The 25,590-nt window shown below is 39.2% G+C and overlaps 1 protein-coding gene across 2 annotated transcripts; it reads right to left on the reverse strand.

Moving 5' to 3' along the window:
- Positions 1-9,689: 9,689 nt before the first annotated feature.
- On the reverse strand, positions 9,690-25,054 carry FKBP14 (FKBP prolyl isomerase 14). 2 transcript variants are annotated; one of them, XR_004054675.1, is made up of 5 exons: positions 24,565-24,955; positions 20,924-21,075; positions 18,473-18,564; positions 17,271-17,398; positions 9,690-13,939 (listed from the first exon to the last, which is right to left on the reverse strand). XR_004054675.1 is itself a non-coding variant. In XM_010376657.2 (4 exons), exons 1-4 carry the CDS (start codon positions 24,759-24,761, stop codon positions 13,781-13,783), a joined length of 636 nt encoding a protein of 211 aa, XP_010374959.1. In that variant the 5' UTR covers positions 24,762-25,054; the 3' UTR covers positions 9,690-13,780. The 2 variants fall into 2 exon arrangements, 1 of the variants encoding a protein (XP_010374959.1); XM_010376657.2 differs by lacking the exon at positions 18,473-18,564 and having other exon boundaries at positions 24,565-25,054.
- Positions 25,055-25,590: the final 536 nt, after the last annotated feature.

The raw sequence follows: 25,590 nt of genomic DNA on the forward strand, positions 1-25,590 counted from the left end.
AGTTCCTCATCTCCATCTGAGACCACCTCAGCCTGGACCTTATTGTTCATATCACTATCAGCATTTTGTCAAAGCCATTCAACAAGTCTCTGGGAAGTTCCAAACTTTCTCACATTTTCCTGTCTTCTTCTGAACCCTCCAAACTGTTCCAACCTCTGCTGGTTACCCAGTTCCAAAGTTACTTCCACATTTTCAGGTATATTTTCAGCAACGCCCCACTCTACAGGTACCAATTTACTTTATTAGTTCATTTTCATGCTGCTGATAAAGATATGTCTGCAATTGGGAAGAAAAAGAGGTTTAATTGGACTTACGGTTCACATGGCTGGGGAGGCCACAGAATCATGGTGGGAGGTGAAAGTCACTTCTTACTTGGTGGCGGCAAGAGAAGAATGAAGAAGAAGCAAAAGCAGAAACCTCTGATAAACCCATCAGATCTCGTGAGGCTTATTCACTGTAATGAGAACAGCAAGGGAAAGACTGGCCCCCATGATTCAATTACCTCCCCCTGGGTCCCTCCCACAACAGGTGGGAATTCTGGGAGATACAATTCAAGTTGAGATTTGAGTGGAGACACAGCCAAACCATATCACTGTCCCTTCTCTTTGCCTCCAAGCAGAAAGCTGGGTGGTTATTTGTCTCATTTGTTTCCCATCTCTTGAGGATCACAAGAGAAAGGAAACAAATGCTCTGCCTGTTGTCCAATGTCTGACAATTGTTTCATGCATTTTGCTCCGTTTTCTAGTTGTTCACAATAGAACAGCAAGTCCTATAGCAGTTTTTCCTTCATAGGCAGATGTGAAAGTCTAGGAGCACAAATCTTATTGCCTCCAAGGAACCAAATGTCCTGGTGTAGACTCAACTAGACCCATTATTTAGGAAATACAAATGCACAGTCTATTTGTAGAACCTCTTCAACATACCAGTAAGAAACATTTATCTGACACATGTACCAAAAATTGCACTCTTGCTACAAGAATAAAAAAGGGGGCCGGGCATGGTGGCTCACGCCTGTAATCTCAGCACTTTGGGAGGCTGAGGTGGGCGGATCACGAGGTCAGGAGTTCAAGTCCAGCCTGGCCAACATGGTGAAACCCCATCTCTACTAAAAATACAAAAATTAGCTGGGTGTGGTGGCATGTTCCTGTAATCCCAGTTACTTGGGATGCTAAGGCGGAAGAGTCGCTTCAACCCAGGAGGCGGAGTTTGCAGGGGGCCGAGACCATGCCACTGCACTCCAGCGTGGCAACAGAGCATGACTCCGTCTCAAAAAAAAAAAAAAAAAAAAGGAACATCGTAGCCTCTCCTCTCAAGATGTCAGAGACAAGCAAGGAAATAAAGTATAGAGGTAATATAATTAGACATTGATTATATGTTGCTGTCAGGGTAACCAAAGGTTGGTTATACAAAAAAATACACGGATCTGACACATTAGGAAATGTAAGCAAGTTTAAAAGATGGCCATCTCTCTCAAAACTTCCTTTTATTAAAAATATTTTCTTAAATAGTCATAAATGAGGGTTACCCAAACCTAGACCATTAAAAAATTATATATGACAATTTTGCTTTGTCTTCTAAACAGTGTTATTGATTGACTAAAGAACCCTATGCATAGATTTTGAGGAGCTTGAAGTGCCATAGGTGTAATTGCGAAATGCCTTTAACACGTTGCATATAGAGGTATTTTCCACTTAGTACTTCTTTCAGTGTATAATAATAGGAGGAGGAAAAAAGACCTGTCACTGGGCAAACCTCACGGGAATGAACTACAGACGGTGCTGTGTGAATGAGGCACTTATGTATGGGTAAGAAAGCCTGCATAATTGCTTTATGTATAATCTTATGAGAACCAAACAAAGAAGCTGACAGAGAAGCCACGGAAAGATGAGAAAGAAAAGCACTAGTTAAGATTAGTCAGCCACCTGCCTTAATCCTGTGACAACTGTGTTTAGGAGGTTAGTTTTCTGAATTTGGTTACCATAGTAATAGACCTTTAGAATGTCCTTAAATCAATTTACAGAATTACTGTTCATATTAAGCAACACAAATAGGTTTTAGGTTGTTAACATCTATTTTTAAATTATTTTTAGAAATGAAATGATCCATCAAGCCCTTTAGATATATAATTTAGAGAACCAAAAATTGTATTTTGGCAAAGGGAAGTTGTAAGGTCCTATTCATTATTATTGGGTGATGGGTTTGTAAGTTCAATAATTCAGATATGTCATCTTAATGAATGACTCCTAATACATTTTAAATAAGATAGAGTTCATGAATGTTTTAGACCTAGCTTTAAAACCAAATATGTATGCTTCACACTCATTCCTACACCTCTAGGAGTCATCTGTGGGTTTAGCCAATTATATGGATAATTTAAAGGGGAGTTGCTGAGACCTGATCTAGTGATCATCCAAGAGCCGCCTAGAGGAGTCAGACTTGGGAATTTCAACCAAACTCTTCCTTTTTTTTTTTCTTCTAGTTTACGTGTGTGGAAAAGGCCCACTTCATTTTATGCAGTTTTTAAATTTGGCTTTTTAATATTCTAGTGACATCTGAAGCTACTTTTTAACAGTTGAAGGCTTATCCAGAATTGTAAAAGTTGATTCTCTTATATCTGCAATTGCAAGACCACTGCTCACTTCAAATATTAATAATATAAAACTTTAAACAAAAGCTGCAATTTTCTAATTCTTCAGAGAACTAAACAAAATCTGCTTAAATTGCCGTAGATTGGCGTTCAGTTAAAGGAAGACTTCGTTCATGCTATGAGTGATTAAAGGATTCCTGGCCAGGTATGGTAGCTCACAACTGTCATCTCAGCACTTTGGAAAGCAAGGTAGGAGGACCTTTTGAGGTCAGGAATTTGAGATCAGCATGGGTAACATAGCCAGAACCCCGTCTCTACAAAAAATTTTAAAAGTAGCCCGGTATGGTGGCGCGTGCCTGCAGATTATTTGAGCCCAGAAGTTGGAATGGAGGTATAATTGCACTATTGCACTCCAGCCTGGGAGACAGAGTTTGTTTTGTTAGTTTCAAACAAAACAAAAATCCCCAGTGATTCCATGTAGGAAATTTCTCTGACTCTAGAGAAAGAATATTTTGTTTGAGGCATCCTTATATTTTCCATGAACCACGGAAAAACTAGTATTAGTTTATTTCATGTCAGATGAATCGCCTGACTTTAAGAGAATTGGGAATAATCTAGATACATGAAAATATTTTAGTGTTTAAATTCCTGATTATTTTTCACTTTCCTTTTCATTGACTTTCTACCCTTAATCATAAACGTAGCCCTGGGTTTTCACTATTCTTATTACATCCCTTGTACTGCTGGTTCTAGATCCTGTAGAGCTGCAATCAGTGTCTTGTTCACCTTTGAATTTCACAAAGCACCTATCATATTAAAATAAAAATTAAAGGTGAAAATTATCTTACCATCAAATGAATTTATCAGATAATCTGTTTAGCCTTACCCTGTATACAAAGAAAGGACTGAGCTTTAAGAAGTACTAGACAGGCCGGGCGTGGTGGCTCACGCCTGTAATCCCAGCACTTTGGGAGGCCGAGAGGGGAGGATCATGAGGTCAGGAGATTGAGACCATCCTGGCTAACACAGTGAAACCCCGTCTCTACTAAAAATACAAAAAATTAGCCGGCCTGGTGGCAGGTGCCTGTAGTCCCAGCTACTTGGGAGGCTGAGGCAGGAGAATGGCCTGAACCAGGGAGGCGGAGCTTGCAGTGAGACGAGATTGCGCCACTGCACTCTAGCCTGGGGAAGAGAGCAAAACTCCGTCTCAAAAAAAAAAAAAAAAGAAGTACTAGACAATGTCCAGACTAGCCAAATCCATAGAGAAAGTAGACTGGTGATTGCTTAGGGCTGGGGGAGTTAGGGAAGGTGAGGAGTAACTGCTAATGGGCACAGGCATGTCTTTTTGAGGTGATGAAATGTTCTAACAGTAATTGTGTTGATGGTTGCACAACTCTGAATATACCAAAATTTATTGAACTGTAAAAAAAATTGTACTACATATTAACTTTAAAAAAATAAAATAATCTCACCCCCTAAAAAAGAAATATTAGATAACCATTGAACACACACTAGCTGAGGAAAACAGGTAAGAAGTAAAGAGTTAACAGTTTTGAAGATATTATTGCCATAGCAATAAAGCGTTAGGAAAAAAATCCAAGGAGTGAGTTGATTTACTGCACAGTCTTAATGTGAGAATCAATTAACTTTAGTAGGCTGCTTAGTTTTCTTTAAAGATTATGATACAAAACCAAAAACCTTGACTATTATTGTATGTGGCAAGGAAAGTACGTGGCATTTTGTAAAAGATTATATACCTTATAAAATTTAGCCAAAATAATATAAGGAAAAACTTAAGTGAATATTCTCAGGGAACTATTGACATAAAGACACCAGGAGAGAATAATTATAATCTGGGGAAATTTGACAACTCCAAATGGGAATTTCATTGCAAGACCTTTTTTAAATTTTTCCCTATTTTCCTATAAGTACAATGCTGTCTCTTATTTAAAGGCAAATCACCTTGTATTTGTACTACCACTCCTTTCGGTTAGTCTATTAAGTCTAATTAAATTTAACTACTAAAGAACCACTTTAAAAATCTGGAATGTCTTAATATATTTTGCAAAAAAAATAGCTATATAACAATTTCAGCAGATAGGACTGTAATAGAAGAGGATCACCAATATGTGGTTGAATGTTATAATATCCTAGTCTCTTCATGAGAAGTAAAAATTAGATTTAGTTATATTAACATAAAATACATTTTGGCAGAATAAGTCCAACAAATGAGAAAATGCTGCATGAAATTGGAACTAAGCCCCAGTGGGTCTCCCTATCCTTACTTCATTCTTTATAATAATGAAAACTGTTTCTCAATACCTCAATTTACTTTGTGTATGGAATTGTTTTTACTACAATTGTTTACTGGAGAGGAAATTATCTTTGTCCTACTGCAGTGCGGAATTTTGAATTAATTAAATAACTTGTAAATTCCCAGAAATCCCCAAGTGGGATATAATTTAACTGTTACTAGACAAGGGGATCCACTTTACTCTGGATTTTTAGAGTAAAATCTCAGCAAATATCTCATGTCATTTGTTTTTAGATGATCATAAAACAAAATTGATGTTAGTCTAGCTCGCAGGCACTTAGACTGGTTTTATAGATTATGGGCTGACTCATACTCACTATAGTCATCCATTTTATACCAGTGGCTTCATTAGCACTTCAGGAGGACAGATGACTGGGAAACAAAGGAATCCACAGTCTGCTACATGGTGCAGATTTCCCAGAGTCTTCCAACTGTTTTTATGCTTTTACTTAAGTATGTCAAAATGAGGTACTTTATTCCCACGTTGAAGGGAGGAAAAGATTATCCTTAGTTTTAAATGGAGAACTGTTAGGAAATTTTACTTAAATTATGAGTGAAACACAGAAATGTGGGCAAAGTACAGAATGACAGACACCAAATGCACAAAAAGAAATTTAACTGCATGGCAAAGACAAGTTTTCACAGAAGGGTACCATGTACTAGAGAGAGCATTTCAATTACTATCTTTGGTACAAAATTACACAGTGTATATACACAGTATCTACTATATACATGACATACACATACTATATGGACATACACACACACATATATATATATATACACATATTTAGGACAGTCTTTTTTTTTTTTTTTAAGATCGGGGTCTCCCTGTTACCCAGGCTGAAGTGCAATGCTGTGATCATAGCTCACTTCAGCCTCAAACTCCTGGGCTCAAGCAATCTTTCCATTTCAGCCTCCTGAGTAGCTGGGACTACACACATACACCATGATGCCTGACTAATTTTTTAAATAATTTTTTTTGTAAAGATGGGATCTCACTATGTTGCCCAGGCTGGTCTCAAACTCCTGAGCTCAAGTGATTCTCCTGCCTCGGCCTCCCAAAGTGTTGGGATTACAGGCGTGAGCCACCATGGCTGGCTAGAAGAGTCATTTATTTTTTTCCTAAATCTGCTTGTACATTCTTCTACAGGGGTATGTTGCAGATAATTCTGAAAAAAATATATATAGAAGAGTAATTTTAGGGAAGTTCAGTGCTCTTTTCCTTCTTCTGGTAGAGAAGATGTTCACAAAAATGTATTTATTGACCATTAACTTTTTGCTGAAAGAATTCAGTCATAAAAAAAAATAGTTTTTTGTGTGTTGTTTTTGAGACAGAGTCTCACTCTGTCACCAGGCTGGAGTGCAGTGGTGCGATCTCAGCTCACTGCAACCTCCGCCTCCTGAATTCAAGCAATTCTCCTCCCTCAGCCTCCCAAGTAGCTGGGACTACAGGCATGCACCACCACACCCAGCTTATTTTTGTATTTGTAGTAGAGACCGGGTTTCACCACGTTGGCCAGGATGGTCTCGATCTCTTGATCTCGTGATCTGCCCGCCTCGGCCTCCCAAAGTGCTGGGATTGCAGGTGTGAGCCACTGCACCCAGCCCATAAAGAAATTCTAACCCTGGGGAGGATGGTATCTCTACACAACTTATCTTTTGAACTTTATACTCATTTTGAGGCACAATTAGTTGCCCCAATGCACAATGCTTTCTGGAATACATAAAAGAATGTTCATAGAAAATACAAATATAGAAGACTGTATTTACAAGGGCAGGGAACTAGTAAAGCAATCCGTCCCTCAAATTTAGGTTTTTGGACCACCTGCGTCAGGGTCATCAGCAAGCACGTTAAAATGCAGATTCAGGCCCAGCGTGATGGCTCACACCTGTAATCCCAGGACTTTGGGAAGCTGAGGTGGGGTGGGGGGGGTGGGGGGGGTGGGGGGGGGGGGGGGGGGTGGGGATCACTTGAGGTCAGGAGTTCTAGACCAGTCTGGCCAACATGGTGAAACCTGGACTCTACTAAAAATACAAAAATTAGCCAGGCAGGCTGGCATGCACCTTTAGTCCCAACTACTTGGGAGGCTGAGGCAGGAGAATCACTTGAACCTGGGAGGCATAGGTTGCAGTGAGCTGAGATCGTGCCACTGCACTCTAGCCTGGGTGACAAAGCAGGACTCTGTCTCAACAACAAAAACTGCAGATTCACAGACCCAATCCAATAATTAATGAGAATCTCTGGGGATTCAGGAATCTGCACTTTTAATACACCCCATGTGATTCTGCTGTGCACTAAAATGTGAATCACTGCTACTTTTCTGCAACCTTTAAGAACTAAGGTGTGCGTCTCATTTTACTTGAGGATGGAGCCCTGACAGCAATGTTTGCTACAGCCTCCTTCTGCAGTTAGCCTAAAGCAAGGAGCTGGAGGTAGACGAGGCAAAGGTAAAGGAGACCAAAACAGCATTTTAAAGAAAAAATCATTTATCTTCAAATAGGCTCCAAACCCAAGGTAAGAATGTATGGACTTCATTGTACTAAAGGGAATACACAAACCCTACTAAAAAGAATGCTGGCCAGGCACAGTGGCTCACGCCTATAATCCTAGCACTTTGGGAGGCTGAGGTGGGCAGATCATCTGAGTTCAGGAGTTCGAGACCAACCTGACCAACACGGTGAAACCCCATCTCTACTAAAAATACAAAAATTAGCTGGGTGTGTTGGCATGTGTCTGTAGTCCCAGCTACTCAGGAGACTAAGGTGGGAAGATCACTTGAACCTGGGAGGTTGCAGTGAGCTGAGATTAAAAAAAAAAAAAAAAATGCTAAGGATATTAAGAGACAGAAGTACTGGCTGGGCACCGTGGCTCACGCCTGTAATCCCAGCACTTTGGGAGGCTGAGGCTGGCGGATCACGAGGTCAGGAGATCGACACCATGCTGGCTAACATGGTGAAACCCCATCTCTACTAAAAATACAAAAAATTAGCCGGGCATGATGGTGGGCACCTGTAGTCCCAGCTGCTTGGGAGGCTGAGGCAGGAGAAAGGTGTGAACCCAGGAGGCGGAGCTTGCAGTGAACCAAGGTCGCTTGCCACTGCACTCTAGCCTGGACAACAGAGTGAGACTCTGTCTCAAAAAAAAAAAAAAAAAAAGAATGCTAAGGATATTAAGAGACAGAAGTACTATAATAGTAATGCATAGAAATGCTTTTAAATGAGCATATAAGTTTATAATCATTTTGACATCTTAGATTTCAATTTAAGGTAAAATGGGCAAAAAACAAAAAACAAAAATTCTTACGTCCAAGTGCTCTGCATCTCTGGAAAAGAAGTTCTTTTTTATTTTCCTAGGGTTATTATTATAACACTAATTGACTTTTTTAGTTTTTTGTTTCCCTGCATCTGATAGTGCTCTTTTTTTTTTTTTTTCTTTTGTTTTTTGGGGATGGAGTCTTGCTCTGTCACCCATGCTGGAATGAAGTAGCACAATTTTGGCTCACTGCAACCTCCACCCCCCCGGGTTCAAATGATTCTCCTGCCTCAGCCTCCCTAGTAGCTGGGATTACATGCGTGTACCATCATGCCTGGCTAATTTTTGCATTTTTAGTAGAGATGGGGTTTCACCATGTTGACCAGGTTGGTCTCGAACACCTGACCTCAAGTGATCCCCCCACTTCAGCGTCCCAAAGTGCTGGGAGTACAGGCATCAGCCACCACACTCAGCCTATAATTTACCTTTTTAATAAAAAGGTAACAATATATTTTCCCATAACATGCCACCAAATTCCTTTTTCTTCTTTTGCAATTTCCAAACAACACTGAGAAATCACCTATATATACACAGTTCAGCGGGGAGAGCATGCTGACCTCCACATAGCATCAGAAATATAAGCAATAGGCCGGGCACGGTGGCTTACACCTGTAATCCCAGCACTTTGGGAGGCTGAGGCAGGTGGATTACCTGAGGTCGGGAGTTCAAGACCAGCCTGACCAACATGGAGAAACCCTGTCTGTAATTAAAAAAAAAAAGAAAAAATTAGCTGGGCATGGTGGTGCATGCCTGTAATCCCAGCTACTCTGGAGGCTGAGGCAGGAGAATCTCTTGAACCTGGGAGGCGGAGGTTGTGGTCAGCCGAGATCGCACCACTGGACTCCAGCCTGGGCAACAAGAGTGAAACTCTGTCTCAACAACAACAACAAAAGAAAAAAAAAAAAAAGAAATATAAGCAATATCCCGCACATCATTAATAAAATAAAAACTGCAAATTCATTTCCACAAGGAAATATCCAAATGGCTAGATTCTTCATCTGAATCAAAAATCACTGTTTCTTGTTATTTTCATGGCAACCCTGCATTTCGTTTAATCACAGAGGGTATTTTATAGCGCTGATTTACGCAGTAGGCATAAATCATTGTGTCCACCTGCTACACACGATAAAACCCTAAACCAAAACAACAGTGATAATAACCATCACCCTCCCTCCTCCCCTTCAAGAAACCAAAAACACTTTCTTCAGTGCTAAGAATTAACTATTAACTATCATGCTAAAGGTCAAGACTTAATGCATATTTCAAAGCAACTTAAATCAAACCACAGCTTTTCTTACAAATATACCTATACAGAGCAGATAATCAGAGGCATGATCAAAGTGTCACTGTACGCATCTCCTTCCACTACTTGTCCATCTTCCTCACTTTTGGTATAAAATTTACAATAACAGGTAAGAAAATCAATACAACTGCTGAGGAAATTGGTGTTGAATAATTTTTCACAAAATCAGTTATTTCCCAAATAAACTTTATTTTGAAAAGAATATCACAATATAGTCATGTAAATTTAAATATGGCACATTGAGCAGTATTGACGCAAATTATACAGTCATGGCACAACACGTTTTGGTCAACATACCATATATATATGATGATGGCCCCACAGATTATAATGGAGTTGAAAAATTCCTGTCACCTGCTAGGGATGTCTTGATCCTGACCCTGCATAGACCTAGGCTAGTGTGTTTGTCTTGGTTTTTGACCAAAAAGTTTAAAAATTCAAAATTTAAATATATAAAAGCTTATAAGGATATAAAGAAAATATTTTTGTACAGCTGTACAATGTGTTTTAAGCTACGTTATTGCTAGAAGAGTCCAAAAATTGTTTTTAAAGTTTCTAAACTAGAAAATTTACAATAAGCTTAGTTTTTTATTATTTCTATAAAAATTGTAGAAAAAAAATTTTTTTTTGAGAGTCTTGCTCCTCTGTTGCCCAGGCTAGAGTGCACTGTTTTGATCTTGGTTCACTGCAACCTCCACCTCCTGGATTCAAGCATTTCTCCTGCCTCAGTCTCTCAATTAGCTGGGACTACATGCATGTACCACCACACCTGGCTAATTATTGTATTTTTAGTAGAGATGGGGTTTAGCCATGCTGGCCTGGCTGGTCCCAAACTCATGACCTCAAGTGATCCACCCACCTTGGCCTCCCATAATGCTGGGATTATAGGCATGAGGCACCATGACCAATCAGAAGAAAAACATTTTTTATAAATTTAATGTTGCCTAAGTGTACAGTGTTTATAAAGTTACAGTAGTGTAATGTCCTAGGCCTTTACATTCACTCACCACTGATTCATCCAGAGCAATTTCCAGTCAGCTCCGTTAGTAAGTGCCCTATACAGGTATACCATATATATATGTATATATATTTATGTATTTATATATGTGTATATATGTAAATATATATATATAGATTTTTTTTTTTGAGTTGGGGTGTCACTCTGTCACCCAGGCTGGAGCGCAGTGATATGATCATGGCTCACTGCAGCTTTGACCTTCCCAGGCTCAGGTGATCCTCCAACCTCAGTTTTTGTACTTTTAGTAGAGACGGTGTTTCGCCACGTTGCCCAGGCTGGTTTTGAGCTTCTGGGATCAAGCAATCCACCTGCCTCAGCCTCCCAAAGTGCTAGGATTACAGGCATGAACCACTGCACCTGACCAGATTTTTTACAAAATCTTTTATACCATATTGTTATAGTATCTTTTCTATGTTTAGATATGTTTAGATGAGCAGACACTTGCCGTTGTGTTACAATTGCCTACAAGATTCAGAACAGCAACATGCTGTAGCCTAGGAGAATTGGCTATATACATATCCTACATGTGTAGCAGGCTACACTATCTAGGTTTGTGTAAGTACACTCTATGATGTTCCCACAACGATGAAATAACCTAATTAGACATTTCTCAGAGTGCATCTCCATTGTTAAGCGAGGTATGACTATGCATGTGAAGTCACAGTTCGTGTCTGATCATTCCCACTAACAGAAGGGTGCAAACGTACGGTGAAACAAAAAAAAGCAGATAACTTAAAAATCATAACTTGTGCATATGTTTTCATTTTATACTTGTGTCCAAATGTTTAGATGAGAACTGATACAAATTCACAGGTTTTTAAAAATGCTGCCTGAATAATCAAAACTCTTTTTACTTTTCTTGCCCTACTATAGATAGCATCAGTAATGTTTATGCAGAGTAGCACCGTAGGACAAACTGCTTTCCCTCCTCCTGTCATAGAGTATAAGGCTCTCTGTATTATGGCTTAAAACATTAGCAATGACTTAATAGTTTTTAACATACAGCTGATTTTGTTGGAGAAAGGTATTACAGTATAGTCTTGTTAAGAACTTTATGTTTTACTGAGGAAAATGTCAATATATAATCAGTGAAAGTGGTCTACATATGATGTAATAATTGTTCATAATTCTTTTTAAACAATAAATGGGGGTAAATAGGAATGAAAGAAGTAAAACACATCTGGAACCTCGCATTGTTCAGAGTTTTTGAGGCAATTCAGAGCTAACTGCAAGATTATGCTATGAATCTGGAGCCATTTAGATATAGTGAGAATTCTAATGTACCAGAAACAGGCAGAAAGCCATTTCAGAGAATGAAGACTCAAAGATAAACAACGGAACAGCAAACTAAAGAGAGAATTAGGCGCAAGGAAAAATTTCACTTTTTCATTAGTAGAGGGCAGTAGAAGACACTGAACTTGGGGACTGAATACTGGTTCTACAGGTTAGTGCTCACCCTGGGCATACCAATCCATCTTTTTGAATGACAATTTCCTCATCTATAAATTAGGTACAGTGAGATCCACCAGCTTGTTTTATGACTCAGAGCCATGAAAATCAAAGATAATAATGCACTTAATATCATTTTGTACACTATAAAGAGCTATTCTTAGAAAATGAAGATTTGATAACTTTAAAAAAAGAATTAAAGATAAAAGTCAATTTAAAACAAAATTATAATTTTTAAAAATTTTTTAAAGTCCAGGATAGGTATTTATTCAATAGTAGCTGCTGTAGGTCCGCTTCATTTTTTTTTTTTTTTTTTTTTGAGATGGAGTCTTGTTCTGTCACCCGGGCTGGAGTACAGTGGCACAATCTTGGCTCACTGCAACCTCCACCTCCCGGGTTCAAGCAAATCTCTTGTCTCAGCCTCCCGAGTACCTGGGACTACAGGTGTGCACCACCACGCCTGGCTAATTTTTGTATTTTTAGTAGAGACGGGGTTTCACCACGTTGGCCAGGCTGGTCTCAAACTCCTGACCTCAAGAGATCCACCCTCCTTGGCCTCCCAAAGTGCTGGGATTACAGGCATGAGCCACCACGCCCAGCCCACTTCAGTTTTTGATAAGACAGAAATGGGAAAATGTAGACTGGTTTACTACTTTATCTTACGATACAATGTTATTGTAGTATAATATACTATAGACTACCCATTAAAGAACCAGGAAGGATATTCCACTAGCCTTAAGAAGTAAACATTGAATATAAATATAACTTTCTACCTCATCTATAACATATTGATACATTTTATTACAAAGAAACTAACACATAAATAATTTGTCCTATTTATCATAATAGGCCACCAATCACTAGGAGCCAAGCTTCATCAGCTTAAGTCCTAGGTAGCATGTCTCAATGCATACATACTTATATGTTATTAACCATGTTTTCTTTTTTTTTGAGACAGAGTGTCCAGGCTGGAGTGCAATGGCATGATCTCGTCTCACCGCAACCTCCACCTCCAGGTTCACGTCATTCTGCTGCCTCAGCCTTCCTGAGTAGCTGGCATTACAGGCACGCATCACCATGCCCAGCTAATTTTGTATTTTTAGTAGAGACGGGGTTTCTCCATGTTGGTCAGGCTGGTCTCAAACTCCTGACCTTAGGTGATCCGGCTGCCTCAGCCTCCCAAAATGCTGGGATTACAGGCGTGAGCCATTGCGCCTGGCTATTAACCTTGTTTCTAACTTCAGCATTGCACATCTCCTTAGTAAAGCAGTTGCCGTTAACAAGTCAAGTCCAACAACCATTTTCCTCTGGTCCTCAAGCAGAGACTCAGAACCAGTTACAGATAAACTATTTCATTATAACATGAAAATAGCAAGCCTTGGGCTATTGCAAAAGGCTTTTCAAATGTTGTCCTCTAACTTGGAGAAAATAGAGGGAAGCAGAAATATAGGGTGCTAATTTGTGTTATAACCTGGTCTCATGTTGTGCTATGTTCCCAGTTGCAACATTTTAAATTTACAAGTAAGAAAGTAAAACAAACTTCATATCTGTGAAAGTGAAAAATTGTCCAGAAGTCTTCTATTCAAAGACAAATTAGCTTTTTCTTCCCGATAACTTACCAGAAAGAAATAGGTACATAGAAACCCTAAGGGGTTCTTTAAATAGGGGTCAGAAAAAATATATAAAAATAAAAAGCAAAGCAAGAAAGAACGTTGTTTAAAAATAAAATGTTCTTTAAAGATGACTGCCCTCTCTTGAAAGATGAGTGCTATATTAAATGGGTAGATGTATCTCTATAACTCATCGTGTTTATATGTAAATTCTCTGGCAGATATAAACCCATCTTTGTCTTCATCTTCTTTATCAAAAATATCCTCCACCAAAGCATCATGATGACTTTCATTCACCACCGCACCATGTTTTTCAAACTCCTTCTTTAAATATGCTTTAACCTACAAAATAACAGATCCCATTAATAACTTGGATTCATAAGATACCCACATGAAGCCAGTCAATATCACAGACATGGACTGTTATTATATTTAGTTAACTGAACTAAATATAATAACTTATTATAATATAATAGTTAACTAAATATAATAACTTCTAAACAGCCATTTTATGACATAGTTCTAACGATAGTTAAAAAGTTATAAGAAACTTTTTCCCTTAAAAAAACTGTTGCTAAACTGCTACAGTGGAGACACAAAATATTGCTCAAAGGCAGGGCCAGGTGTGGTGGCTCACGCCTGTTATCCCAGCACTTTGGGAGGCCCAAGTGGGAAGATCACTTGAGGTCAGGAGTTGGAGATCAGCCTGGCCAACATAATGAAACCCCATCTTCACTAAAAACACACAAAAAAGGTTAGCCAGGTGTGGTTGCATGCGTCTGTAATCCCAGCTACTCAGAAGGCTGAGGCAGTTGAATCGCTTGAACCCGGGAGGTGGAGGTTGCAGTGAATCGAGATTGCACTGCTGCACTCCAGCCTGGGCAGCAGAGTGAGATTCTGTCAAAAAAATAAAAAACTAAAAACATATATATATATAAAAGCATGAGCCACTGCACCCCATGGACACTTCTCTTAAAACTAAATAGTGGCATCTTTGACTTGAATAAATGTCTGCAAGTAGTGGGTCTTCTGGGTTTGGTTATGATTATGCCACACTGATTAAGTCTAATCACAACCTTCCAATCTCAGAAAGTCAGGCCTGATAGGTGCCTAGACTACAATTTTCCATTTTCATTTTTTTTCTTTTTTGAAGTGGAGTCTCGCTCTATCACGCAGGCTGGAGTACAGTGGCATGATCTCGGCCCACTGCACCCTCCAGCTCCCAGGTTCAAGCGATTCACCTGCCTCAGCCTCCCCAGTAGCTGAGATTACAGGCACCTGCCACCATGCCTGGCTAATTTTTGTATTTTTAGTAGAGATAGGGTTTCACCATGTTGGCCAGGCTGGTCTCAAACTCCTGACCTCAGAAGATCTGCTTGCCTCGGCCTCCCAAAGTGCTGGAATTACAGGTGTGAGCCACCATGCCCGGCATTCATTTTCATTTCATTCAGATATTTAAAAATATAAATATTGTTTTCAATTTCCCACAAGATTCACCACAACGGAAATCAGCCTATATTTTCAGTTTTAATCATATCACCTCTCTTCCTTCTGTTTAGACCAGCAATTTCAAATCCTGTCTCCCCCAGCTTCCAAGAAGTACACATATAGTATATATTTATTTTTAAGTTAAAGTGATTTAATGCAGTTTTTTAAAAAAGGGGTGGGGGAGAGATGTGAAATTCTATGGATTAATGTAGAATGTATTTCTAGGATATATTGTGTGAATAAAGCAAAATGACAAAACAGTATGTATAGTTTGCTACCTTTTGTGTAAGAAAGGGGGAAATAGGAGTATATTTGGATTTGCAGAAAGAAACACTGGAAGGATATATTAGAAACTAATAAAACTGAGCCGGATGCAGTGGTACATGCCTGTACATAGCAAGACTTCATCTTTACAAAAAAAAAAAAAACAGAAAGAAAAAAGTAATTAATAAAACTGGATGTGGGAATAATAGAATAGAAGAGGATGTGGGTAGGAGAAAGACTTTTAAAAATATGTAAATAATAGGCCGGGTGCGGTAGCTCACGCCTGTAATCCCAGCACTTTGGGAGGCTGAGGCAGGCAGATCACAAGGTCAGGAGCTCGAAACCATCCTGGCCAACATGGTGAAACCCCATCTCTACTAAAAATATGACAATTAGCTGGGTGTGGTGGCGTGCACCTGTAGTCCCAGCTACCTGGGAGGCTGAGGCAGAAGAATAACTTGAACCTGGGAGGTGGAGGTTGCAGTGAGCCGAGATCGCACCACTGCAATCCAGCCTGGTAACACAGTGAGACTGTCTAAAAAAAAAAAATGTAAATAACAGAAACAAAGTCTTCCTATGTTGGCCAGGTTGGTCTTGAAGTCTTGGCCTCAAGGCATCTTCCTGCCTCAGCCTTCCAAAGTGCTAGAATTACAAGTGTGAGCCACCTCGCCCAGCCAAGACTTTTGAATAAATATCTTTCTGCTGGGCATGGTGGTTCACATCTGTAATCCCAGCACTTTGGAAGGCCCAGGTGGGCAGATCATGAGGTCAGGAGTTTAAGACCAGCCTAGCCAACACAGTGAAACCCCATCTCTACTAAAAATACAAAAATTAGCTGGGTGTGGTGGTGCAGCTACTTGGGAGGCTGAGGCAGGAGAATTGCTTGAACCCGGGAGGCGGAGGTTGCAGTGAGCTGAGATTTTGCCACTGCACTCCAGCCTGGGCAACAGAGTAAGACTCCATCTCAGGAAATAAATAAATATCTTTTTGTTTTGAACCATCTGACTTGTTATATATTCAAAATTATTTAATGAAAGGGAATTAAAATTTATCTTGGATGGAAGAAAAAGGCATATGACTGGTAACACTATGAGGTGTTATAAATTTAGTGGCTGTGGATGATGAACCCCTGGTTCATAACAATTTGGCTTATTCAAGACTTAATCATTTCCTGGCCATTAGAATGAATTTGATCAAAGCATAGAAAGGGACTTGATACCTGACCAGTCAGGACAGAATGGAGTATGAGTAGATAAAAAACAGGGATAAATATCTCCCTCCACTTCTTTCCCCACAGCAGCCAGACTAAGACAGGTATGTGTAACAATGGCCGAATTATAAGGAGAAGCCTCTTCTTCCTTTCTCTTTACCCAAAGGCTCAGACTTTGAGGGGGCTGGAGCCCTGCTGTGTAAAACCCAGGCTGGGGTCTCCTTTATCTGGGGCAACCTGAACAAAACTGAGCATGTAAGTTGCTTGCTGTTAATTGCTAGGAAAACACTACAAGATGTATTTAACAGCCAGTCTACAGTTTTAACAGAAACTGTCCACATGAGATATTTCTCAGGACAGCTAGCTTCTTATACAGTAACTCCAGATGGAAACGGTCTTGGCAAAATGGTTTTTTCAAAGACCCAAGGGTAAGGATAAGATACAGTGAACCCTAAGTACTGGGAAGAAAAAAAGCAAAAGATTGAACGGTGCTTTTTAAGTCTTAATATATTTCTCTCCAAAACAATGATTTATTATGAAAAAGTCCACTTTCAAAGCATCAGTATTTTAAGAAAACTTATAAATAAATGTTATCTAAATAAAAGTAAATTTTAAATATACACATATTTAAAAAGTGAGTTACAGAAACAAAACAAAACCCCAAACAACCAAAGAAAAGCAGAAAGAGGAGTAGGAAGAAGGGAAGGTCACCTCATCTTTAGAGAGTTTCCAGTCATCATTAAGATCCATTTCTTGGAATGATTCATGGGATCTTGGTCCATTTCGAATCTCCAGGAGATCAATATTAAATATCAGTGTACTTTCTGGGGGAATTTTACCTGACATGAGGAGAGAAGGCAGAAAGTTTTAAAAAGCCAAAAGTTTTAATAATAGAAAATTTATGGTAATGGACAAAGTATTTTTTTTTAACTGAATTAAAGAGCCTTCCTAAGATTGTCATATATGATGAAAATTATGTATATTATATTTTACTCAAATAGAATACAGTAAAAGAAGAAATAATATAAACTAGCAGAGCAAAAGCATTCTATCTTTGGCTTAACAATTAAAATGTAAATACACACACACACACACAATGCATATATATATACACAGAGATGTACCTAATGGCTTGGGTATTAAATTTCTAATATAATTAATATATATTGTATGTCAAGAAGGACTTAAAGGGTTTTAGATAATTCAGAGTTAAGTATATTATAAGTAATAAACTAACTTTTTGGTCGGAAAGTCCTGACCTAGAAATACATACAGTATTGCCATTTCTACCACTGGAAGGCATTTCTACCTATATAATTGAGCGAGCTCTGGTGTCACACTGTCTGAGACTGAAGTTTACATTTGCCCATCTCTAAGCCTCAATTTCTTCATCTATAAAATGCAGATAATAAATTTCTTACCTCAAGAATCTGTTGGGAGGATAAAGGGAGAAAAATCCATGCAAAATACTTAGCATTAAGCTTGACAAATAGTAAACTCTCAATACATGTTACTGAGGTATAATTTTCTCACAGGCTTTAAAAATAATGCAGGAAGGTTTAACAATTTCAGAAAGTTAGGAAACACTACCTCTGACATAGAACATTATATATATGTTGAAGACATTTCATGGGATGGGAGAAATTAAAATGAATTTCTGAGAAGGGAGACAAAATCTTTAAAAGTGGAAAGAGCTTTGTTAAAATCCCAGGAACCTAAAACAAACGAACACCCATCTGTGGAGTATGGACAATTGTTTTCCTCTAACTTGTTTCCTTATAACTATATTTAACATACAGGTCTGAGTAAACATGTTAAATATTTCTTAGTCATCCTCCCCCATCCCACATATTTCCACGAAAGGGCATTCATAAATTCCAAAGAGAAGACTTATAAAGTGTCCTGAAGCTTACCATTTCAGATCTAGACAGAGATGTGACACGTGCTAGGTTGTTGATAAAACTGGTATCTTTCCAAAAGAGGCATGCAAGCATGTACTAAAAGACTACAAAATTAGTGTTAAATACAGATTAGAAAAATTAGTTTCATGGCATTCAGTTTGAAGGAAATGACTCAGATTTAGATCTCTACTTATTGTGAAGTAAACTTGAGTTAAATATAGTATGAGAAAGAGTAATGGACGAATACAACGTACAGTAGTCCCCCCATGGGTATGTCCCAAGAACTGCATTGGATGCCTGAAACCGTGGATAGTACCAAACCCTATATATACAATGCTTTTTCCTATACATGCATATCTGTGATAAAGTTTAATTTATAAAATAGTCACAGTAACAGATTAAAAATAATAAAATAGAACAATTACAACAACATATCACAAGAAAAGTTATGTGAATGTGATGTCTCTCATTCTCAAAATACCTTAATATTTTCAGACTGCAGTTGACTACAGGTAACTAAAACTGTAGAAAGTGAAACCACAGGTAAAGGGGGACTACTGTATATAAATACTAAAGGTGAGACAATAAAGATAAAATGAAAAAATTCTCAGTATCAGAAAAAATTTTCTACATACTTGGTTTTCTTCTCTAAAGAGGATTATAACTAAAAGAAGAATTGAAATTGGTTAGTAAATCTTATCCTATGAACAAGATTTGTATAGATTTGTATATTTTGGAATACATAATGCTTCCCATATGGCATCTATTTTCCTTCTCAGGAAATGGGCTGGGAATCCTGACTCCTCACTTTGTCAGTGGTTAACCTTTAGACTTCAGGATGCTATGAAGTCTGTATTTATACTGTATCAGAGTGGTTGTCTGTCTGGTTCTGATGACTACTTAAACTTTTTTTCTTCATTACGTAAGTAATACATGCTCATTGTAGAGCATGTACTTGGATGATAAAACCAGAAATAAATATGATTCCCAGTATCACAGTCCATTCTTAACATTCTTATTTCCTTGTGATTAACTTTCTATGTATATGTACTTTTTCCTATATTTACTATCATATTATATATACTATAGCTTTATTTTCTACTTTTATATATAACACTATATCTCACACATTTCAGATATAATTTTTAAACTCTTTGGAAATGGCATTTTAAATAACCGGGCTGTATTTTATTTAGCTAAATTCTTATCAGTATACCACTTAGGACAGTTCCAATTTTTTGCTTAGAAACAATGCAATGATAGATATCCCTGTTCACAGATTTTTTCCTGATACCTAATTATTCCCTTAGGTTTGAAGAAATTATAGAATAAATGCATATAGACATCTTCAGACTTTTTTTTTTTTTTTTTTTGAGACAGAGTCTCACTCTGTCCCTCGGCTGGAGTACAGTGGCATGTTCTTGGCTCATTGCAACCTCTGCCTCCTATGTTCAAAGCAGTTCTCCTGCCTCAGCCTCCTAAGTAACTGAGATTATAGGCGCACGCCACCATGTTCAGCTAATTTTGTATTTTTACTAGAGACAGGGTTTCACCATGTTGGCCAGGTTGGTCTTGAACTCCTGACCTCAAGTGATCCATCCTCCTTGGCCTCCCAAAGTGTTGGGATTACAGGCGTGAGCCACCATGCCTGGCCCAGGCCTCTTGATATATGTCACAAAGCAGCTCTTTGGAAAGTTGCAGGGTTTCTCACTTGAATACCAGTATATGTGTCTGCCCTGAAAAACTAGCGCAAAAGCTGTCCGGACCAGTTAGCCAGCTTGCTTCTGCTTTGTGACACAGGGTGAATTAAATTCATTTCATGTCGCTCTATGATTTTTTAAAAAATACATTATTAAAAGCTTTATAAATAAATTTTAAAATGGCAATTAAAAGAACTCCCGGTTTGCTGTGGGAGACTTAATATTTGTGAAGTACAACCCATATACAACCCACATCTAAAATGTATTCAATACTTTAATAATCTGTATTTCACAGGTTCAACTCATCCAAACACTTACATTAAGGGATCTTTCTTTCTGCATTGTTAAAGTAAATTGGTGAGTTTCAGTTTGGGAAGATGAGAACGTTCTGAAGATGGATAATGGTGATGGTTCCACGATAATGTGAATATATTTAATGCCACTGAACTGTGTACTTAAAAATGGTTCAAATGAAAAATTTTATGTATATTTTATCACAATTAAAACAACCCACCATATTGGTGAACAGTATTAATAGACCTCAATGTTCTTTTTTTATTGTTAGTATAGTTGCCCATTTAGACATTAAACTTAAACTGGCCATTTCAATTGATAATCAAGACCTAATACAGTTGCTAAAGGAATACATGCCTCCTATTAACTTCTAGGGGGAAAAAAAAAAAGTTGTAGTGACTCTAACTTATGTCTCCTAATCCAGAGAACAATTCTAGTGCTATAGTAAGAAATACAGAAATACTATTACCTTTTCCTTCTTTTCCATAGCCCAGAGCAGGAGGAATGATGAGCTTTCTCTTCTCTCCTACACACATTCCTTTCAAGCCCTGGTCCCAACCTTTGAGAGCCTCCAGGATGCCCAGGGTAAACCAAATGGGTTGACCATTATTATGTTTGTGACTATGATAGAAAGAAAACACATTAGAACTCCTTACTAATTCTAAAAAAATTTCTTTAGTGCATTTTCTCACCAGTAAGTGGTTAAGTTTATTTAAAAATTAATAGATACAGCTATTCTGTATTTGCACACATACACACACCTCCAAGTCAAGTTTATAGGAATTCAATTCACTGCCCATCTTTCTTGATGCAAATTTCACATACTTGACTGGGCTTAAGAAAGACAGAGGAAATAAAAACAATTAACAACCATTTGAACATTTGTCGTATACCAGGAATTATTCTAAATTTTATTTTATGTTTTGCCTCTGAACCCTTACAATAAGCTTATAATGTAAGTACCATTACTACCCCATTGTACAGATGAGGAAACACAGGTTAAGTGTTCCAGTCTTTAAACCTAACTCCGAAGTTCAAGGTCTTAATCACAAAGTTATGTTGTCCCAGGAAGGCCACTAGGTTGTAGAACAGGGAGAAAATAATGGAAAAATGGCTGAGTTTGGGAAGGAGATTGAAAGGCTAAGGAGAATTTACTGCCAACATATGTGGGTCCATATGCACACAAATATGGAGAGTGAGAAGCACAGTGTCTTACACACTGCCTACAAACTTTCCTTAGCTACGGCCTGCTGATGGCTCTGACGAGTAGAAAAGGCTGCTTTTCATCCCTAAATCCCCACTCAGACCCTAGCCCAGTTTCCTCCTCAGGGGTCTATAGTGGGGCTATATAGGAAAGTCTGGAAGAGTAGCCCCTCAAGGACTGGTGTATTAGTCCATTTTCCTACTGCTATGAAGAAATATTCGAGACTGGGTAACTTATAAAGAAAAGGAGGTTTAATGGACTTGCAGTTCCACATGGCTGGGGAGGTCTCACAATCATGGTGGAAGGCAAAGAAGGAGCAAAGGCATGTCTTATATGGTAGCAGGCAAGAATGAGTGTGCAGGGGAACTGCCTTTTATAAAACCATCAGATCTCGTGAGACTTACTTACTATCACAAGGAGGACAGAATGGGAAAAACCTGCCCTCATGATTCAGTTACTTCCCACCAGGTCCCTCCCACAACATGTGGGGATTACGAGAGCTACAATTTAAGATGAGAATTGGGTGGGGACACAGTCAAACCACATTAACTGGGGAGGAGGGAAATAGGATGTCCTGGATCATAAGCTGAAGAGAGTCTAGCCTAGGAAAACCAACCTGCTGAACTAAATACAGGGGGGCTTAAGGGCTGAGTAATGCCTGATCCCTACTTAGCTCCCTTTCAGTGCAATAAGGAAAATATTCTATTCAAGGATATCTTGTAGGTAAGAAAAAGAAGTCACTGTACTGGGCTTCATGATTGCTAAATCTAGGTAATGCCATTTTTTCCTGTAATTTTGCCCAATGATCAAAGTAACAAAATGCCAACTGTAGAAAATTTGGGAAGGCTAGAAATGAAAAAAGAAGAGGAAACATTCTACTACTCATTACTGACTACAATTTTAGCACAGTTCTTGTTAGGGCTAAGCAATTTACCCCATAGGCTATGGTTCTAGAGATGGCAAATGTGCTTACAAACTGATCATTTGATGGTATTTCTTTTTCTTCAGAGCAGAGTCTCGCTCTGTTGCTCAGGCTGGAGTGCAGTGCTGCAATCTCGGCTCACTGCAGCCTCTGCCTCCCGGGTTCAAGTGATTCTCCTGCCTCAGCCTCCTGAGTAGCTGGGATTACCTGTGTGTGCCACCACATCCAGCTAATTTTTGTATTTGTAGTAGAGAAGGGGTTTCACCATGTCGGCCAGGATGGTCTTGAACTCCTGACCTCACGACCCGCCCACCTCAGCCTCCCAAAGTGCTGGGATTATAGGCGTGAGCCACCGCGCCCAGCCCATTTGATGGTATTTCTTCATGATGTTTACAGTTAGCAGCCTCTGACCGTTTACATGGAGGCTGCATGATAACAGTCCCCTCATCAGGTATTAGAACTTAGTAGCAAACTACTAAATAATATTCCATGGCTACCACCAAAGTCAGCCAAGGTTTTTGGTTCAGAGATCTGAAAGAAGTCAGGCTGAGTCTAAAAGAGATCAGACTAAAAATAACAATGTAACTGAGTATTCAAAATGCAAATCACATAATATAATGTCCGCTGTGGCATTCACCTAGTTGACAAGAATAAAGGGCTGTTGAGAATTCTAAGGCAAGCCATCTTTCTGGAACTTTTTCCCAGGGCTAACAGTTCAGAGAAGAACCCTATTCATTTCCCCAACCCTCAAGAGAGACCAGGTCTGAATGCCCAGTAAAGGCAGTTTATTAGAAAACTAGGTCGAGGATGGGCTATGAAGATTCACTGTTTTAATTCATGTTATTCCCTCTACGTACAACATCCTTCCTTCCCTACTTTCCCCCTGGAAACCTCTACTCATCTTCCAAGGCTCACTTCAATTATGGTCTCTGGGAAGTCTTTCCCTTTCCCCACCCCATGGAGCATAACTACTTCCAGGTGCAGTTACGCTTTGCTAGCACTTTGAATATTCTGTACCCTGTATCACTTGCATTATTTACTTGTCTTCCTCTCGCCTGTAGATGGTGTACTGTTAGAGGACAAGAACCTGCTTCTAGCCATCTTTGCGTCTCCAGGACCAGACTTGTGACCATTCAATAAGTGTTTGATAGATGGACAGATTAATGAATAGATGAAGATGATGATAAGCCAAAATTTCTGAATCTCCCTAGCACCCAAAACATGGCTTAACATCAAGGAAATGCTCACTAAATACTTTCATAATGGAATGAATGGAACTGATGCCTAATTGAAAATCATTAGGCTGTAAACCATTTCCATGTTCCAATTTCTTCATTTATAGAACAGAAATGATAGTGTAACCACCTGAAAATCCTTCATCTAAACTTCCAAAACCACACCCACCTCATGAATGAAGTGTGACTCTCTACAAAGAAGCAAATGACTGAAATCATGGTCCCTGTGCCTTGACCAAAATATCGTGTCCGTCAGAACAAAAGTTAAGTAGGTCAGTGAAACGGCATTTGTATATCCTTCAACAGGCAAATAAGTGATTGTGTAGTTTGCTTTTGAAGTCGCTGTGAGGTTTTAGGTGAACATCACCTACATCACATTAAAAATGGAATCAAGTCATTTTCTCTAAGAAATGGAGTTTGAGATATAAGCATTCTTTTGGGCTTTTTCTACTTATTGCCCAATTATACACCCAGATATATTTCTGCAATATTTCAAAGATTCTAGTTCTAATTTTTACAATAAAAAAACTAACAGCCTTTTCCAGACCACGTTTCCAATAAGACCTTCAAAGGCCTCGCTCGCTACATAAAACTGGCTTTAAACAATTTCCTTTCCCAAAGAAGGAAATAAGGTATTTCGGTTTTGTAAAAGAGGTAAAACCAGGTACAAGCCACCTTTCCTGCTGGAGAGCTGGCATAAGTGAGTGAATTCTTAATTATTATTTTACCTGCGGGGCATAATTACTTACGTGGAGTGAAATAAGGAGCCGTCCTTTTCTAAGTAGCCTTCATAGTGGACCAACATCAAATCCCCTCCTTTGGTCTTGCGATGGCAGATGAATGGCTTCTGGAGAACTTCAATTTTCACTTCTGGTTCAGGGATCAGAGCCCCAATCAAAGAAGTGACGAACAGCATCAAGACTGCGTTGCACAAGAAAAGTCTCATGTTGCTGAAGCAGGAAAGAAGTCCCTACAAAAGCAGGGAAGGGGCCCTCAACTTCATAGATTTAAGAACGTAGTTCAAGGCTTAGGGACAACGGCTTCAGGCAAGTTTAGGACTCCCCCCTTCTTAGAAGACGTGGCACATTTACTACCAACTACTTTCTCAGGGGGCGCGAACCCACCTTTAAAGAGTTAAGCCCAAAGGAGGGTCTGATTGGCTCTTATGACGTGGACGCCTGGAAATAGCGGCCTTCCATTGGCTGTTGGTGCTGTCCTTCAGGCAGCTCTCAAGCCAATGACGCTGCGACGATGGAATTTACAGCCCGCTTGAGCCGGGCAGCTGCCAAGCGGCGGATCATCCAGTGTGGTCCTAGAGCCCGGGGGTTTACAGAATTCAACCCCCGTGGATTTTGGGAGAGCGGTGGGGGCGCAGAGATAACCGGAAACTCCTCCGGCTGATGTATATCTTCGAAGAACCCCGCTGAGAGACATAGGAAGAGTCCCGGGGCCTTATGAAACAGTCGGGGTTCCAGGAAAGTCTCGTTTACTCTCGCCTTTGGAGAGCGGTCCTCCAAGATGCCACGATCCTAGGATTTTGCTATTGCTCATAAACTGTAAAGACTGACATAGTGCTTTAGGAATCACAAAGCGCGTTCCTGTTGCATGAACCTCACTACAACCAGTAAGGCAGGTTCCTTTTTTCCCATTAAAAAGAGAAGTAAATTTAGACAAGGAGAGATTAACTATCCTGCTTAAGGTTATTTGGCCCAGAAGCAGATGAGCTCTGCCTTCAAACCAGGTCTGATTCATTCCACAGCACCACGTCATGTTAT

The sequence above is a fragment of the Rhinopithecus roxellana genome, chromosome 18 (assembly GCF_007565055.1).
Source record: "Rhinopithecus roxellana isolate Shanxi Qingling chromosome 18, ASM756505v1, whole genome shotgun sequence".
Classification (NCBI taxonomy): domain Eukaryota; kingdom Metazoa; phylum Chordata; class Mammalia; order Primates; family Cercopithecidae; genus Rhinopithecus; species Rhinopithecus roxellana.

What these genes read in the sequence shown, in the direction of transcription:
- FKBP14 (XM_010376657.2), bottom strand. Translation starts at nt 24,761, where the DNA reads ATGAGACTTTTCTTGTGCAACGCAGTCTTGATGCTGTTCGTCACTTCT. An exon ending in CTATGGAAAAGAAGGAAAAG is followed by an intron (nt 17,399 to 20,923) that starts GTAATAGTATTT and finishes TCCTCATGTCAG; the next exon opens with GTAAAATTCCCCCAGAAAGT. An exon ending in GGAAACTCTCTAAAGATGAG is followed by an intron (nt 13,940 to 17,270) that starts GTGACCTTCCCT and finishes GTTATTTTGTAG; the next exon opens with GTTAAAGCATATTTAAAGAA.